The 18,266-nt window shown below is 43.3% G+C and overlaps 1 protein-coding gene across 1 annotated transcript in view; it reads right to left on the reverse strand.

The window, feature by feature from the left end:
- Positions 1-16,190, reverse strand: part of iffo1b (intermediate filament family orphan 1b) — a 39,057-nt gene extending 22,867 nt beyond the window's left edge. The window contains 2 exon segments of the mRNA XM_061914912.1: positions 4,037-4,097; positions 14,954-16,190. Coding sequence (XP_061770896.1) covers positions 4,037-4,097; positions 14,954-15,852 — 960 coding nt within the window. The 5' untranslated portion in view covers positions 15,853-16,190.
- Between the last annotated feature and the right edge of the window lie 2,076 nt (positions 16,191-18,266).

The raw sequence follows: 18,266 nt of genomic DNA on the forward strand, positions 1-18,266 counted from the left end.
TCGGTTGGGGACATCTCTACGCTGCTGATCCGCTTGAGATGGTTTCCTGTGGACGGGACTCTCGCTGCTGTCTTGGAGCCACTATGGATTGAACTTTCACAGTATCATGTTAGACCCGCTCGACATCCATTGCTTTCGGTCCCCTAGAGGGGGGGGGGGTTGCCCACATCTGAGGTCCTCTCCAAGGTTTCTCATAGTCAGCATTGTCACTGGCGTCCCACTGGATGTGAATTCTCCCTGCCCACTGGGTGTGAGTTTTCCTTGCCCTTTTGTGGGTTCTTCCGAGGATGTTGTAGTCGTAATGATTTGTGCAGTCCTTTGAGACATTTGTGATTTGGGGCTATATAAATAAACATTGATTGATTGATTGAATACCACATGAAAGTGGTTGGATTTGGCATCTCATTTGTCCAACTTGCATACTCCTTTTTAAACACTTTGTTATGAGAGTAGCATATGTGTGTGTGGCCCTTTAATGTCTGGCAGCAGGTGAGTGACGTCAGTGAGTGTGTGGGCGAACGAGGAGAGGGAGCGGTCGCTGAGGGCGGGGGAGAAATACATTGGCATCAAATTCCGTAGCTTGATGGCTTATGCACGCTAGCTTTCTGAGACTCTTATTTTGTGAGCACAGGCAGGATGAAACAGGGCTTTTATGGTGAAGACAGGAACTGTGCAGTCGGTCTTTAGAGTTTTGACAGTAGGTACGGCCCAAGAGTCTGTTGAAATAAAAAGTGTTTCTCTCCGTCCGTCCTGTTAGGGATTGTTTTCTTAGTAACCAGCTCGCAGCAGCCAGCGTTATCTCACAAGATCCTCGGGTGCCGAGAATCTCAAAAAAACTGACGAAAGTGAAGTCTTGGTGAAGATTGATGATTGCTCATTTTTATGTCTATTTTTTTAATGCCTGGCTTGAGATCGACTGACACACCCTCCGAGATCAACCAGTAGCACCAGTAGCCTTTAAATAGACTCCCTTTTTAGACCAGTTGATCTGCCGTTTCTTTTCTTTTTCTTCTATGTCCCACTCTCCCTTGTGGAGGGGGTCCGGTCCGATCCGGTGGCCATGTACTGCTTGCCTGTGTATCGGCTGGGGACATCTCTGCGCTGCTGATCCGCCTCCGCTTGGGATGGTTTCCTGCTGGCTCCGCTGTGAACGGGACTCTCGCTGCTGTGTTGGATCCGCTTTGGACTGGACTCTCGCGACTGTGTTGGATCCATTGTGGATTGAACTTTCACAGTATCATGTTAGACCCGCTCGACATCCATTGCTTTCCTCCTCTCCAAGGTTCTCATAGTCATCATTGTCACCGACGTCCCACTGGGTCATTATTGTCACCGACGTCCCACTGGGTGTGAGTTTTCCTTGCCCTTATGTGGGCCTACCGAGGATGTCGTGGTGGTTTGTGCAGCCCTTTGAGACACTAGTGATTTAGGGCTATATAAGTAAACATTGATTGATTGATCGACGTAATGCCCACCCCTGCTCTACACACTCCTTTCAACACAAACGTGTTGTGTTGAATGTGTGCTGGAAAATGCGGAACGGAGCGTTGAGAGCAGCAGAAGAGTGGAATGTGTTATTTTAATCGGTGTGTTGGAAAACACGGACCGGATTTGTTTTTTAAACTGGATCTGGATCGACATTTTCCCATGCCATGCTGATACGCATTTTTTGGCAAATTTCGGTGGCCGAAACCCTACTACTTACTGAATAATGTTTTCGAAACACTGTTTTATAAGATATCTTACCATAATATTATATCATTTTGCACACACACACACACACACTATGTCTCAAACAGGACTACAGTGAAAATTTGGTATTAGATTGTGGGAGGACAACAACTAAAACTGTGCAACATCCATCCATTTTCTACCGCTTATTCCCTTTCGGGGTCGCGGGGGCGGCTGGCGCCTATCTCAGCTACAATCGGGCGGAAGGCGGGGTACACCCTGGACAAGTCGCCACCTCATCACAGAGCCAACACAGATAGACAGACAACATTCACACACTAGGGCCAATTTAGTGTTGCCAATCAACCTATCCCCAGGTGCATGTCTTTGGAAGTGGGAGGAAGCCGGAGTACCCGGAGGGAACCCACGCAGTCACGGGGAGAACATGCAAACTCCACACAGAAAGATCCCGAGCCTGGATTTGAACCCAGGACTGCAGGACCTTCGTATTGTGAGGCAGACGCACTAACCCCTCTGCCACCGTGAAGCCAGCAGAAGAGTGGAATGTATTATTTTAATCGGTGCGTTAAAAAACCCGGACGGGATTTTTTTAAAAACTGGATCTGGATCGGCATTTTCCCATGCCATGCTGATACGCATTTTTTGGCAAATATCGGCGGCCGAAACCCTACTACTTACTGAATAATGTTTTCGAAACAGTTTTATAAGATATCTTACCATAATATTATATCATTTTGCGCACACACACACACACTTATGGCAGTCCATCGATGTCGATGATGACGTTGCTCCAAACGAAGTATTGGATTGGTTATTGTTGTGCTTTTCGCCTGTGCATAGCCAGGTGGCTGCTCAGGCCTATGTGTGATCCACAGACTTTGTCACAGGAGGGGCAGGGGAAGGCAGCGGTGATGGTCGCTGGTGCTGTGGCACGTTGGTGTCTTTGTGCACGCCGCTGTGCTCTCCGCTCTGTGAACTTCTCCTGAAGATGAGTGATTCCCTGGTGGCAAGTAGAGCTCCAAGTCTGGCGGTCAGCAGCCAGGGACTCCAGTGCTGGTGGTTTGATGTCACACTTTTTCAGGAGAGTTTTAATGTGGTCCTTGTACCGTTTTTTCTGGCCCCCGGCAGACCTTTGACCGACTGAAAGCTGGCCATACAATATTTGACGGGGGAGGCGGTGGGCTGGCATACGAATCACATGTCCGACCCATCTTAGGTGTTTTTGGCCAAGGAGTGCTGTGATGCTGGGTGTGTTGGTCCGGTCATAAATTTCAGTGTAGGGCACCCTGTCTTCCCAGGTCAGACCCAGGATCCTTTGGAGGCAGCGGATGTGGAAGGCCTCGAGACTCTGGATGTGCCTCTGGTAGGGTGTCCAGGTTTCGGAACTATAGAGCAGCGTGGAGAGGCAGACTGCCTTATACACGACTGTCTTGGTGGAGATGGTTAGATTCCTGTTCAGGAAAACCCTGGACCGTAGCCTTCCAAAGGCAGCAGAGGCCAGGCCAATACGGGCCTGGACGTCATCGTCAATGGTGCAGGTTGGCGACAGGGTGCTTCCGAGGTAGGTGAAGTGGGGGACGGTGGCTAATGGGTGCCCGTCAAGGGTGAAGATTGGCGTGTTTGGCTGGGGAGTAAACTCCTGCACCAGTATTTGTGTTTTCTTGGTGTTTATCTGAAGACCAATGGCACTGTAGATGGAGGCTACCACATTCAGTGCGCGCTGGAGAGACTCTGGTGAGTGTGCAAGTACAGCGCAGTCATCTGCATACTGTAGTTCCAGAATATGCTGGGTGGTGAGTTTAGTGCTGGCTTGGAGGCGACGGATGTTAAAAAGGTTACCATCCAGCCGGTATTGTATCTGAATCCCATCTGTGGGGTCCAGGTGTTTATGGGACAGGCAGCACACACACACACACACACACACACACACACTATGTCTCAAACAGGACTACAGTGAAAATTTGGTATTAGATTGTGGGAGGACAACAACTAAAACTGTGCAACATTATCTTATATATTCAACCCTTATGCACCACAAAAAAAATTTGTGAGGTTTCCTAGGCTATCATTATTAAGATAATGTACACCTCATAATATGTCAATACATTGAGAAGAGCTGAGATTGGAGTCAGCAGTGGTATGAGGTGTGTTATGAAGCAGCTACAATGCCATCTACTGTACCGAGTTGGAATGACAAACTACACACAGTCTAATAATACTGTGTTTGGGAGAAAGGGGGAACATCAAATCCCCCCCAAAAACGATAAAAAGTGTCGGTCCGGATGTCAAATGAATATGTGGAGAAGACAAACATACGTCCAGTACAATATAATGTTATTGTTACCTCCTGCAAGTCGGCAATCTTCTGCTGCAGGTCCGATCTCATTGTGTATTCTTCTTCCCATCTAGGAGTCAAACAGATTCAAACGGTGAAATGAGGCTTGAAGGCTTTACATAAGCATGTGTCAAATGATGAATGGCACAATGACTTGGATTATTACGATTGTAGTGCAGGATGTGCAATAAAAAGTTGTATCTCTAAATGTCCACTCTCCTGGGAAGACTAGATTTTGGAATGCAATGTTGGACCAAAGGTGTAATGGACTTAGGCACCTGACATAGGCATAGACAAGGGGTTGGCAACCCAAAACGTTGAAAGAGCCATATTGGACCAGAAATACAAAAAACAAATATGTCTGGAGTCGCAAAAAAATGAAAAGTTGTATATAAGTCTTATAATGAAGGCAACACATGATGGAAGTGTCTATATTAGCTATAATAGCCTACTATCAAAATGACCATGTGTCACAGGCTGTCACATATTCTACACATGTTTACAACATTAGAAAACATTACTAAATCAGAGGCTACTCAGAAGGTGAGATAACTCCTGGAAATGACTGGCTTTTAATGACCAAAAGTCATGCGTGTGTACGACAGGGCTGTCTTCTTTTAACAGATTTATTACAATCTTTGCCAAGCTAGGTAATGTTTGCTGTGGTCTGGAACAACATGGCACACACACAACTATCTGAAATGCAGCCAATATTATATATGGATAATGTGTCATGCAAAACAAAATTATATACAAAGAGGATAAAAGTTAAGGATATTTACTGAGCTCAAATACACCTACAGATGAGGGATAACGATGCAATATGTACATCATTATGTACATACTTGCCTAAATAGCATATTAGCATTGATTAGCTTGCAGTCATGCACTGACCAAATATGCCTGATTAGCACTCCAACAAGTCAATGACATCAACAAAGCCCACCTTTGTGTATTCACGCACAGCATGAAAGGTTTGGTGGACAAAATGAGACAAAGAAGGAGTGGAAGATTTTACATGTAAACAAACTTTGGTGAGTTCAAGAACTGCCAAAAATTAGTAGGACAAAATGATGTTCACCAAATACTCTCATCAGTGAAGCATACACACAAACATAAACGGTGGGCTTTCTAACAATTTGTAAGGTTTGTGTCATGTTTGTCCTCAATCAAAAAACATACTAAAACTAAAAAATTTAATTTCTCCCATCTTTTTCCATTTTCAAACCTATTTTTAAAAACGCTCCAGGGCGGCACTAAAGAGCCTCATGCGGCTCTGGAACCGCGGGTTCCAGGCCAATAACACATTTTGCTGGACATTATTGCAGATAAAGAAAATTATTGTCAGCATTATTTTGAGACCAAATAAAACACTAATATAATCATAATCTAATAATGCAAACACAATACTTTTGTTTCTCATTAGTATTTTTTTTACCAATGTAATTAGAAAGTCAAGAACTTTTAATTATCCTAAAAAAGTACACAAAATGGAATTAGTAATTAATAATTTACCTCCAATAAATACTGAACATCTGGAAGAGCTGTTTTCCCCGACTAGAAAATCTGTATTGGGTGTTTTGTAATGTAGTCTCTTTTTTTTTGCCATTATTTTTCAAGAAATTAGGCAGACGGGCACATTCGTCCACTTTGATAGGCTTATTTTTCTCATTTGGTCCAATTTTTGTTACTTTGCAGTGCTCCTCACTAGTGAGTTGCAACGAGCCCACAGAGACAAAGATTGGGGATTAAAGATAGAAGAGTTCACTCTAGGGCAGTGGTTCTCAAATGGGGGTACGTCACGTACCCCTGGGGGTACTTGAAAGTATGCCAAGGGGTACGTGAGATTTTTTTTTTAAATATTCTAAAAATAGCAACAATTCAAAAATCCTTTATAAATATATTTAATGAATAACACGTCAACAAAATATGAATGTAAGTTCATAAACTGTGAAAAAAAATGCAACAATGCAATATTCAGTGTTGACAGCTAGATTTTTTTTGTGGACATGTTCCATAAATATTGATGTTAAAGATTTATTTTTTTGTGAAGAAATGTTTAGAATGAAGTTGATGGATCTCTATTACAATCCCTAAAGAGGGCACTTTAAGTTGATGATTACTTCAAAGTGTAGACATCTTTATTTATAATTGAATTAAGTGTCTTAATGAAATTAAACAATGGATGTCCGCTAACTTTTTGCAACTCAACGCCAAAAAAACGGAAATGCTGATTATCGGTCCTGCTAGACACCGACCTCTATTTAATGATACAACTCTAACATTTGACAACCAAACAATAAAACAAGGCGACACGGTAAAGAATCTGGGTATTATCTTCGACCCAACTCTCTCCTTTGAGTCACACATTAAAAGCGTTACTAAAACGGCCTTCTTTCATCTCCGTAATATCGCTAAAATTCGCTCCATTCTGTCCACTAAAGACGCTGAGATCATTATCCATGCGTTTGTTACGTCTCGCCTCGACTACTGTAACGTATTATTTTTGGGTCTCCCCATGTCTGGCATTAAAAGATTACAGTTGGTACAAAATGCGGCTGCTAGACTTTTGACAAGAACAAGAAAGTTTGATCACATTACGCCTGTACTGTATATACCTTTATATACATATATACATACATATATACCTATACTGTATATACCTTTATATACATATATACATACATATATACCTATACTGTATATACCTTTATATACATATATACATACATATATACCTATACTGGCTCACCTGCACTGGCTTCCTGTGCACTTAAGATGTGACTTTAAGGTTTTACTACTTACGTATAAAATACTACACGGTCTAGCTCCATCCTATCTTGCCGATTGTATTGTACCATATGTCCCGGCAAGAAATCTGCCTTCAAAGGACTCCGGCTTATTAGTGATTCCCAAAGCCCAAAAAAAGTCTGCGGGCTATAGAGCGTTTTCCGTTCGGGCTCCAGTACTCTGGAATGCCCTCCCGGTAACAGTTCGAGATGCCACCTCAGTAGAAGCATTTAAGTCTCACCTTAAAACTAATTTGTATACTCTAGCCTTTAAATAGACTCCCTTTTTAGACCAGTTGATCTGCCGTTTCTTTTCTTTTTCTCCTATGTCCCACTCTCCCTTGTCGAGGGGGTCCGGTTCGATCCGGTGGCCATGTACTGCTTGCCTGTGTATCGGCTGGGGACATCTCTGCGCTGCTGATCCGCCTCCGCTTGGGATGGTTTCCTGCTGGCTCCGCTGTGAACGGGACTCTATCTGCTGTGGTGGATCCGCTTTGGACTGGACTCTCGCGACTGTGTTGGATCCATTATGGATTGAACTTTCACAGTATCATGTTAGACCCGCTCGACATCCATTGCTTTCCTCCTCTCCAAGGTTCTCATAGTCATCATTGTCACCGACGTCCCACTGGGTGTGAGTTTTCCTTGCCCTTATGTGGGCCTACCGAGGATGTCGTAGTGGTTTGTGCAGCCCTTTGAGACACTAGTGATTTAGGGCTATATAAGTAAACATTGATTGATTGATTGTTTTTAGTTATTTTTATATCTTTTTTTCCAAATATTTCAAGAAAGACCACTACAAATGAGCAATATTTTGCACTGTTATACAATTTAATAAATCAGAAACTGATGACATAGTGCTGTATTTTACTTCTTTATCTCTTTTTTTCAACCAAAAATGCTTTGATCTGATTAGGGGGTACTTGAATTAAAAACATGTTCACAGGGGGTACATCGCTGAAAAAAGGTTGAGAACCACTGCCCTAGGGGTGTGAATCCTTGGGCACCTGGTGATTCAGAATCAATTCCCGATTCTCGGAATGTATTATTTGGTATAATAAAAACAGATCACAGCCTAGGTTAGGAAAGCTTCTTCTGGTTGCATGGCCTAAAAACATATTTTTAAAATTGTAATCTTATTAAAAAAATGTTAAATAATAAATCTATTTACAATCGGAATAAAAAATAATGGCAATTTGGATGTGAATAGATGTTTTGTGCACCTCTAGGTCACTCCATTCACTTAATTCTGCTATTGAACAAATGTGCTCAGGCTCTGAGGGCAACACTAAGAGTGAACTGTCTTCCATACAGTTGAAACAAAAACAAAACACGTATGGACATGGCAATTCATCAAGGCCGGTAACGTAATGGAGTTCATTTTCATTTATTATTCAATAACTTGATTTACTCATTGATTAAATCGGGCCAGGCCTATACCAAATCATGCCTTTTTAGGGGGGAGAGAGGCCGTGCGCAACCCGAGGGATCCTGGTTCAATTCCCACCTAGTACCAACCTCGTCACGTCCGTTGTGTCCTGAGCAAGACACTTCACCCTTGCTCCTGATGGGTGCTGGTTGGCGCCTTGCATGGCAGCTCCCTCCATCAGTGTGTGAATGTGTGTGTGAATGTGTAAATGTGGAAGTAGTGTCAAAGCGCTTTGAGTACCTTGAAGGTAGAAAAGCGCTATACAAGTACAACCCATTTATTTATTTATTTATAAAATCTCTTTCCAATGCAGACAAAAAAAGGGCCTTCCCCAATCTGTTCCCAGCTTGTTGAAAACCTAAAATTCTCCAAAAAGTCTTGCTAAAATACAAAATTCAGATTGAGGAGTTGGAGCCAGGCTCATAAATTGTAGGACTAAAAAGTTCACCGGTGTTGATGCCATAAATCGTGACTTTTAATACATTTAAAAGCCCCGGCGTCCTCTGCCTCTGTAAAGTGTAGTTCACACTCACACTGCAGGCCTGCTGCATCGTCGCATTAAAGATGCAACTTTTTTTTCTTTTTTTTTTAAATACTGCGACACATTCAGTAAGATCTGGAAGAGCATCTCAATCAGTCCAGAAAACGGGAGACGTAACGCTTACAGAATGCTGAGGAGTTTTGCAACCTACCTACACACACACACACACACACACACACACACACACACACACACACACACACAGAGAGAAGCAGCTAGCAGTACATGGTGCATTGCAGATATGGAGAGGAGTGACGGGGGAGGGAGGAGGGTGAGGGGAAAAGTGTGTTCACTGTGTGTGTGATCAAAATAAGCTAAAAGTGTTAATGGAGAAACAAGCCTTAAAAGGGTCACAACTGCTTTAAAGTGTTGCCAGGAAAAAGGCATGTGAAGGTGATGTGAAGTGAATGATATTTATATTTCTCTAGCGCAGGGGTCACCAACACGGTGCCCGCGGGCACCAGGTAGCCCGTAAGGACCAGATGAGTCGCCCGCTGGCCTGTTCTAAAAATAGCTCAAATAGCAGCACTTACCAGTGAGCTGCCTCTATTTTTTTTTAATTTCATTGATTTACTAGCAAGCTGGTGTCGCTTTGCTCGACATTTTTATTTCTAAGAGAGACAAAACTCAAATAGAATTTGATAATCCAAGAAAATATTTTAAAGACTTGATCTTCACTTGTTCAAATAAATTCATTTATTTTTTTACTTTGCTTCTTCTAACTTTCAGAAAGACAATTTTAGAGAAAAAATACAACCTTAAAAATGATTTTAGGATTTTTTAAACACATATCCCTTTTTATCTTTTAAATTCCTTCCTCTTCTTTCCTGACAATTTAAATCAATGTTCAAGTAAATTAATTTTTTTATTGTAAAGAATAATAAAAAAAATTTAATTTAATTCTTCATTTTAGCTTCTGTTTTTTCGACGAAGAATATTTTGTGAAATATTTCTTCAAACTTATTATGATTAAAATTCCCAAAAATTATTCTAGCAAATCTAGAAAATCTTTAGAAACAATTTAAAATCTTATTTCAAAGTCTTTTGAATTTCTTTTAAAATTTTTGTTCTGGAAAATCCAGAAGAAATAATGATTTGTCTTTGTTAGAAATATAGCTTGGTCCAATTTGTTATATATTCTAACAAAGTGCAGATTGGATTTTAACTTATTTAAAACATGACATCAAAATTCTAAAATGATTCATCTTAATCAGGAAAAATTACTAATGATGTAAAACAAATTATTTTTTAAATTTTTTTCAAAAAGATTCAAATTAGCTAGTTTTTCTCTTCTTTTTTTCGGTTGAATTTTGAATTTTAAAGAGTCGAAATTGAAGATAAACTATGTTTCAAAATTTAATTTTCCTTTTATTTTTTTGTGTTTTCTCCTCTTTTAAACCGTTCAATTAAGTGTTTTTTTTCATCATTTGTTCTCTACAAAAAACCTTCCGTAAAGGGAAAAAAAATGTACGACGGAATAACGGACAGAAATACCCATTTTATATATATATATATATATATATATATATATATATATATATATATATATATATATATATATATATATATATATGTAGATTGATTTATTAAAGGTAGATTGAGCAAATTAGCTGTTTCTGGAAATGTATTTAAGTGTGTATCAAACTGGTAGCCCTTGGCATTAATCAGTACCCAAGAAGTAGCTCTTGGTTTCAAAAAGGTTGGTGACCCCTGCTCTAGCGACTCAAGGTGCTTTACACAGGGAAACCCATTATCTACATTTTTAAGCCACATTTCAACCAGTGTGGATGGCACTGGGAGCAGGTGGTCAAGTGCCTTGCCCAGGGACCCAACAGCAGTGTCTAGGATGACAGAAGCGGGGATCGAACCTGGAACCCTCAAGTTGCAACACACACTTTTCCTCTGACATTTAGTCAGACAAAGACAAAAGTCCACAAATTTAGTGGGTGTGGATTTTATAAGGGGCTTCACGGTGGCAGAGGGGTTAGTGCGTCTGCCTCACAATACGAAGTTCCTGCAGTCCTGGGTTCAAATCCAAGCTCGGGATCTTTCTGTTTGGAGTTTGCATGTTCTCCCCGTGACTGCGTGGGTTCCCTCCGGGTACTCCGGCTTCCTCCCACTTCCAAAGACATGCACCTGGGGATAGGTTGATTGGCAACACTAAATGGTCCCTAGTGTGTGAATGTTGTCTGTCTATCTGTGTTGGCCCTGCGATGAGGTGGCGACTTGTCCAGGGTGTACCCTGCCTTCCGCCTGATTGTAGCTGAGATAGGCGCCAGCGCCCCCCGCAACTCCGAAAGGGAATAAGCAGTAGAAAATGGATGGATGGATGAATGGATTTTATAAGAAAAATCAAGCTATCGGGAACGCCGAGACAGCAAACAAAAACGTAAACAAAAAACATGGCCGACGACCACGGTCCATTATGTGTTGAGAAGACATAGAAAAAAGGCTATTTAGATTTTTTTTTTTTTTACCACAGAGTGCAATGAATTGTTGTTAAAGGCCTACTGAAAGCCACTACTAGCGACCACGCAGTCTGATAGTTTATATATCAATGATGAAATATTAACATTGCAACACATGCCAATACGGCCGCTTTAGTTTACTAAATTGCAATTTTAAATTTCCCGCGAAGTATCCTGTTGAAAACGTCGCGGAATGATGACGCGTATGATGACGCGTGCTTGTGACGTTATTGGTTGAGTGGACATTTTAGTCCAGCACCACACACGGCTAAAATTTGTCTCTTTTCATTGCATAATTACACAGTATTTTGGACATCTGTGTTGCTGAATCTTTTGCAATTTGTTCAATTAACAATGGAGACGTCAAAGAAGAATGCTGTTGGTGGAAAGCGGTTGATTGCAGCTGCCTTTAGCAACACAAACACAGCTAGTGTTTCTTTGTTTGTTGTTAAATAAATGGAACAGAGCGGTCAAGCGAACATGTTTCTCTACCACATGTCAACCGGCAGGTTTCGGTGAGAAAATTGTGGTAATAAGTCGGCTCTTACCGTAAACATGAGCGGGGCTTGTGTCGTTCTTCCTGCAGCTGTCAAAGAGGCTGCTGCGACTTTCTTGGCTCCTCCACGGCTTCTCTCAGAGACACTGGCGGTCAACACACCCCTCGGATTTTCAGGTATGACTTTAGAATCTCACTAAAACACTAGTAACACAATAAGCAGATAAAGGATTTTCCAGAATTATCCTAGTAATGGTTCTCGCCCGGAAAAGGTTGGAGTGCCATCTCCGGGTTGGGGAGGAGACCCTGCCCCAAGTGGAGGAGTTCAAGTACCTAGGAGTCTTGTTCACGAGTGGGGGAAGAGTGGATCGTGAGATCGACAGGCGAATCGGTGCGGCGTCTTCAGTAATGCGAATGTTGTATCGATCTGTTGTGGGGAAGAAGGAGCTGAGCCGGAAGGTAAAGCTCTCAATTTACCGGTCGATCTACATTCCCATCCTCACCTATGGTCATGAGCTTTGGGTCATGACCGAAAGGATAAGATCACGGGTACAAGCGGCCGAAATGAGTTTCCTCCGCCGTGTGGCGGGTCTCTCCCTTAGAGATAGGGTGAGAAGCTCTGCCATCCGGGAGGAACTCAAAGTAAAGCCGCTGCTCCTCCACATGGAGAGGAGCCAGATGAGGTGGTTCGGGCATCTGGTCAGGATGCCACCCGAACGCCTCCCTAGGGAGGTGTTTAGGGCACGTCCAACTGGTAGGAGGCCACGGGGAAGACCCAGGACACGTTGGGAAGACTATGTCTCCCGGCTGGCCTGGGAACGCCTCGGGATCCCCCGGGAAGAGCTAGACGAAGTGGCTGGGGAGAGGGAAGTCTGGGCTTCCCTGCTTAGGCTGCTGCCCCCGCGACCCGATCTCGGATAAGCGGAAGATGATGGATGGATGGATCCTAGTAATAACATCTGACTCGCTCCCACTGCCCTGTCTTTTTTTTTTTTCACTCTCACTATCCTCATCCATGAATCTTTCATCCTTGCTCAAATTAATGGGGAAATTGTCGCTTTCTCGGTCCGAATCGCTCGCGCTGCTGGTGGCCATGATTGTAAACAGTGTGAGGATGTTAGGAGCCCTCACACCGGTGACATCACACGCACATCGTCTGCTACTTCCGATACAGGCAAGGCTTTTTTAATTAGCGACCAAAAGTTGCGAACTTGATCATCGATGTTCTCTACTAAATCCTCTCAGCAAAAATATGGCAATATCGTGAAATGATGAAGTATGACACATAGAATGGAGCTGCTATCCCCGTTTAAATAAGAACATCTCATTTCAGTAGGCCTTTAAAGTCAACTTGAATGCAATATGTCTTGCATGTGTGGAAAAATGACAAACATTCTTTGAAACTATCCAAGATACCAAAAAAGGTAAAAAAAGAATTTGAGGAAGGGGGGGAGGTGGGGGGGCGAGTGCGAGCTTGTAGCAGTCAGTGGTCAGCCATGTTTTTGTGTTTGATTGCAGCACTTTGAGGTGAGACCTTGGATGTTTCTGAATTCCCAGCTCAGCAAAATGCAGCACTCTCAATCATTGCCATTTTGGCTTGCTAGCAGAAGGGGAGGGGCTAACTAGTGGTTGCAATTCACAGTTTCAAAAAAAGAGATTAAATATTGCCATCATCTTACTGGTTTTGGGACAACAAATAACTGTCAAAAACAACCAGTTTAGTGGGGAAGTGTGCAAACTAAATTGTCTCGTGTTCGTTGAGGAAAGTCACATTATTGCAGTGATTCTCAAACTATGGTTGTAAGCGCCCTCAATCTACTGCTTCGCCAAAAAAAAAAAAAAAAATCGCTTGATTAAAGTACAGTGTTTTTTCCCCTATGTTTAAACACAACATTGAAAGCCCGTGACCTTCCATCCCACACGCGGTACTGCATCAAAAAGCGACATCGGTGTGTAAAGGATATCACCACATGGGCTCAAGAACACTTCAAAAAACTACTGTCAGTAACTTCAGTCCGTCGCTACATCTGCAAGTGCTCTACTACTCAAAGTGAAAGCCATTTATCAACAACACCCAGAAACGCCGCCGGCTTCTCTGGGCCCGAGCTCATCTTAGATGGACTGATGGAAAGTCGAAAAGTGTTCTTTGGTCTGACGAGTCCACATTGCAAATTGTGGACGTCGTGTCCTCCGGACCAAAAAGGAAAAGAACCATCCGGATGGTTATGAGGGCAAAGTTCAAAAGCCAGCATGTGTGATGGTATGGGGGTGTATTAGGGCTCATGGCTCGGGTTACTTACACATCTGTGAAGGCACCATTAATGCTGGAAGGCAATAACAGGCTTGCGATCAATCTAGTGGTACGCCAAAGAATCACTTGATGAAAGTACAGTGTTTTTTCCCTATGTTCAAACACAGTGTTACTGTTCAAACTGTTTGCAATGTTACAGTGGCCAAAACTATTAAACAGACTTGTTAAATAAATCATCTGCCTAGTTATTGATGAATAATTAGGCCTGCTATGCTACTGTCTTCTAATGTTGGTCATTATGGTGATACTTGGGGAGCCGAGTGTTATCGGAGGTGCTACTTGGGGACAAATGTTTGAGGAGCGCTGCACTATTACATTGCTGGGAAACTAGAGTAGATATCATTTGGGACGTTCAATTGCACTTTTCCGAGTCGGGAGTTCCGAAAACTTGGACGCGCTAGTTTTCTGCAATGTCGCACATAACCAATCAGCATCCATGTGGAAGGCCGAGGCGAATCAGGGGCGGGGTTTTGGATGACATAAAACTGCAAGTTTGTGTAAACAATGACATCAGATTTAACGGAACAGAACAACTGAGAAGAAGTTCCTGTTGGTTAGATTTAACTCAATGTTATTGTTCTGCTTTGCTTACAAAGCTGATGTAAAACGAGCAGACAAATGTTCCTGGGTGATATTTTTTTAAATTCATGTACAAATAATCCCACTATAGACCCTCGGAATTTCCTTTAGAACCCACCCAACGGGCCCAATGATCCAACGTGACTAATCTCCAAATGATTGACCTTCCTTGTTCTTCATATATTTAGAAGGCTGTTTATGTAGCGGGTTTATTTCTAGCAGCAGCACCTGCCTCTGCGGCCCAAGACCGGGTCGGGCTGGGTGGGATTTGTGCTGACTCAGCTCGGAAACAAAGAGTAACCATTCCATTTACCTGCGTTTGTACTCGTCCCGCTCCCGCTTCACTTTGGCCAGGACGTTGTAGAGCGCTCTGATCTCGGGGGTGATGGTGTCAATCTGGACCCCGACGCCGTCCGGGTGGACCCAGGACACCCCTGGGCTGGTGGGGCGATCCGCTCCGTACCTGCGAGTGGGGTTGCAGGACCAGATGGTGCCTGGGAGGAAACGTGGCGAGGCAGTGGTGGAGCGGCCTGGTCCGGAGGTTCTGGATCCAGGGGAGGTTGGGTCCTGGCTGATGGTGATAGTCGGGTTACTTGAGGTGTTTGTTTGGGTGGAGTTGTCCGGAGATTGGAGGGAGGATGGGAATAAAGACGTGGGCCTCCTGGCTGAGTTGTTGGTGTTGTGGAAAGGCAGAGATCCGGGCCGGAGCGGGATGGCCCCAACAAAAGCGGTTTGGACGCCGGCATCTTGGGTGTGAGGCCTGCCTTCGCCGCATCCTTTGTTGGCCTCCAGCGCCTGCTGCAGCTGCTTCTCCAAAAGCTTATTCCTGCGCTCCAGCTCATGCACTTTGGCCAAAAAGCATCTAAATCTCAGGTTCAGGGTCTTGAGGACGCTGATGTTGGAGCCCAGGTCGTTTCTGAGAGCCATGGCTGCAGGAGGATGATGGTGGTATTGATGATGGTGGGGATAGTGGTGGAGGTACGGGGAGGTCTGCGAGGGGAACTCAGGCCCTCCTGGCCCCGGGAGGTTAGCCAGCAGGAAAGACGCCGGATCCGAAGCACCGAAAACGGCGTCGGAGAGGAGGCCCGGCGGGGACTGGAGGGAGAGTCCTGGTCCTTGGCTGGGCTGCGAGTCTTGTTGGAGAGGCGTGCTGGCCCCCAACAGTGGATTCATGCTATGGTATGGAAAACTAAATCGCTGCAGATCTGGCATGAACCCGGACTGAGGACGTCTCTCTAAGGCAGAATAGAAGAATGAAAAGTGCACCTTCTTATGTAACCTCTGCGGGAGGACTTAACGCCGTGAGGTCTTAGCTGCCGGCTGAACCTGGGAGGCGAGGACGCTCCACGAAGAACAGCAGCCAGATGATTCCACGGAAAGAGAGACGGAGACGGAACGCAGCGACACTTCATCCGCGTTTGGGTGGAGGCTTCAGGCAAAGGAGGAAAGCAGATGAATGGAGGATAAATTGCAATGTCTCCTCGTCTCGGAAGTTGCGGCTGGCAACAAGACGCCGAGGACCGCAGAACAAGTGCTGCCAGGTTTACCGTAATAACGCCAGAAGAAGAGCTGCCGCGGTTTTAACTATTTGATTAACGCAGAGTGCGAGGAGCAAGTGGAAATCAAATATTCTATAGACATTTTGAATACAAAAATAATGTATTTTCATACTGTTAAATGATACCAAAGAGCGAAAATGACAAAGGAAATAATTATGAGAACAATTATAACCAGTATTAAGGTAATGCATCGGCTAATACGGCAATGTCCAGATATTATGCAACTACGCCCTCTAGCGGGTGTTTGGTAACGGAAATGACTTCACAAATATTGCAAGGACGCTAATGCCATAATTCCGACATACATACTAGTACAAAAATACAAAAACAAAATTAATTTTTTATTCACCCATAATACTGCAATGCAACTTTTGATGCAATGATTGGATTTTCGGAACGTTCCTAACAAATTTCTAATATTAAAAAAAGGCAACGTTTGTTTGGCTTATTGAACATTTGACTTTAAATGAAAATCCATCCATCCATTTCCTACCGCTTATTCCCTCTTGGGGTTGCAGGGGGCGCTGGCGCCTATCTCAGCTACAATCGGGCGGAAGGCGGCGTACACCCTGGACAAGTCGTAAATGAGAATCAGCCTTTATAAAAAAAAAATATTAAAAAAGTAAATTTACCAAAAACTGGAAGTTAAATATTTCTAAAAAGCTGTCTGAAAGGAGTGGATTTCATGAAAAGCTTTAGTATTTTAACAAGTTGATTGTATTTTTTTCTTTTCTATAATATAGAGGGACAAGCGGTAAAAAACTCAATGGATAATTCAGTTCCATCCATCCATCCATTTTCTACCGCTTATTCCCTTTCGGGGTCGCGGGGGGCGCTGGCGCCTATCTCAGCTACAATCGGGCGGAAGGCGGCGTACACCCTGGACAAGTCGTAAATGAGAATCAGCCTTTATAAAAAAAAATATTAAAAAAGTAAATTTACCAAAAACTGAAAGTTAAATATTTCTAAAAAGCTGTCTGAAAGGAGTGGATTTCATGAAAAGCTTTAGTATTTTCACAAGTTGATTGTATTTTATTTTTTTTTATAATTTAGAGGGACAAGCGGTAAAAAACTGGATGGATAATTTAGTTAAATTTAAAATAAAATAAATTTAAGATACAAAAAAATAAGTATATACAAATCACACTTAGGAAAGGACCAATTATTTGGCGGGACAAGCTGTAAAAATGGATGGATGATTTAGTTCATACAATTTCAAATAAAATATGTTTAAGATACCAAAAACAAAATATCTAGGGCTTTAAAGCATTTATACAAATAGCATTTATGAAAGGACTGGGTTTCATATTTTATAAAGTTAAAAGTTAATGGGCCCTGTGATGAGGTGGCGACTTGTCCAGGGTGTACGCTGCCTTCAACGCGATTGTAGCTGAGATAGGCTCCAGCGCCCCCTGCCACCCCGAAGCGCATAAGCGGTAGAAAATGGATGGAAAAAAGCTAAAGTACCAATGATTGTCACACACACACTAGGTGTGGCAAATTATTCTCTGCATTTGACCCATCACCCTCAATCACCCCCTGGGAGGTGAGGGGAGCAGTGAGCAGCAGCTGTGGCCGCGCCCAGGAATCATATTTGGTGATCCATCCATCCATTTTCTACCGCTTGTTCCCTTTGGGGTCGCTGGCGCCTATCTCAGCTTCAATTGGGCGGAATGCGGTTTACACCCTGGACAAGTCGCCACCTCATCACAGGGCCAACACAGATAGACAGACAACATTCACACACTAGGGACCATTTAGTGTTGCCAATCAACCTATCCCCAGGTGCATGTCTTTGGAAGTGGGAGGAAGCCGGAGTACCCGCAGGGAACCCACGCAGTCACGGGGAGAACATGCAAACTCCACACAGAAAGATCCCGAGCCTGGGATTGAACCCAAATCTGCAGGACCTTCGTATTGTGCGGCAGACGCACTAACCCCTCTACCACCGTGCTGCCCTCATATTTGGTGATTTAACCCCCATTTCCGACCCTTGATGCTGAGGGTACATGATATAACTATGTACAATATCCATCCATCCATCTTCTACCACTTGTCCCTTTTGGG

The sequence above is a fragment of the Nerophis ophidion genome, linkage group LG11 (assembly GCF_033978795.1).
Source record: "Nerophis ophidion isolate RoL-2023_Sa linkage group LG11, RoL_Noph_v1.0, whole genome shotgun sequence".
NCBI lineage: Eukaryota > Metazoa > Chordata > Actinopteri > Syngnathiformes > Syngnathidae > Nerophis > Nerophis ophidion.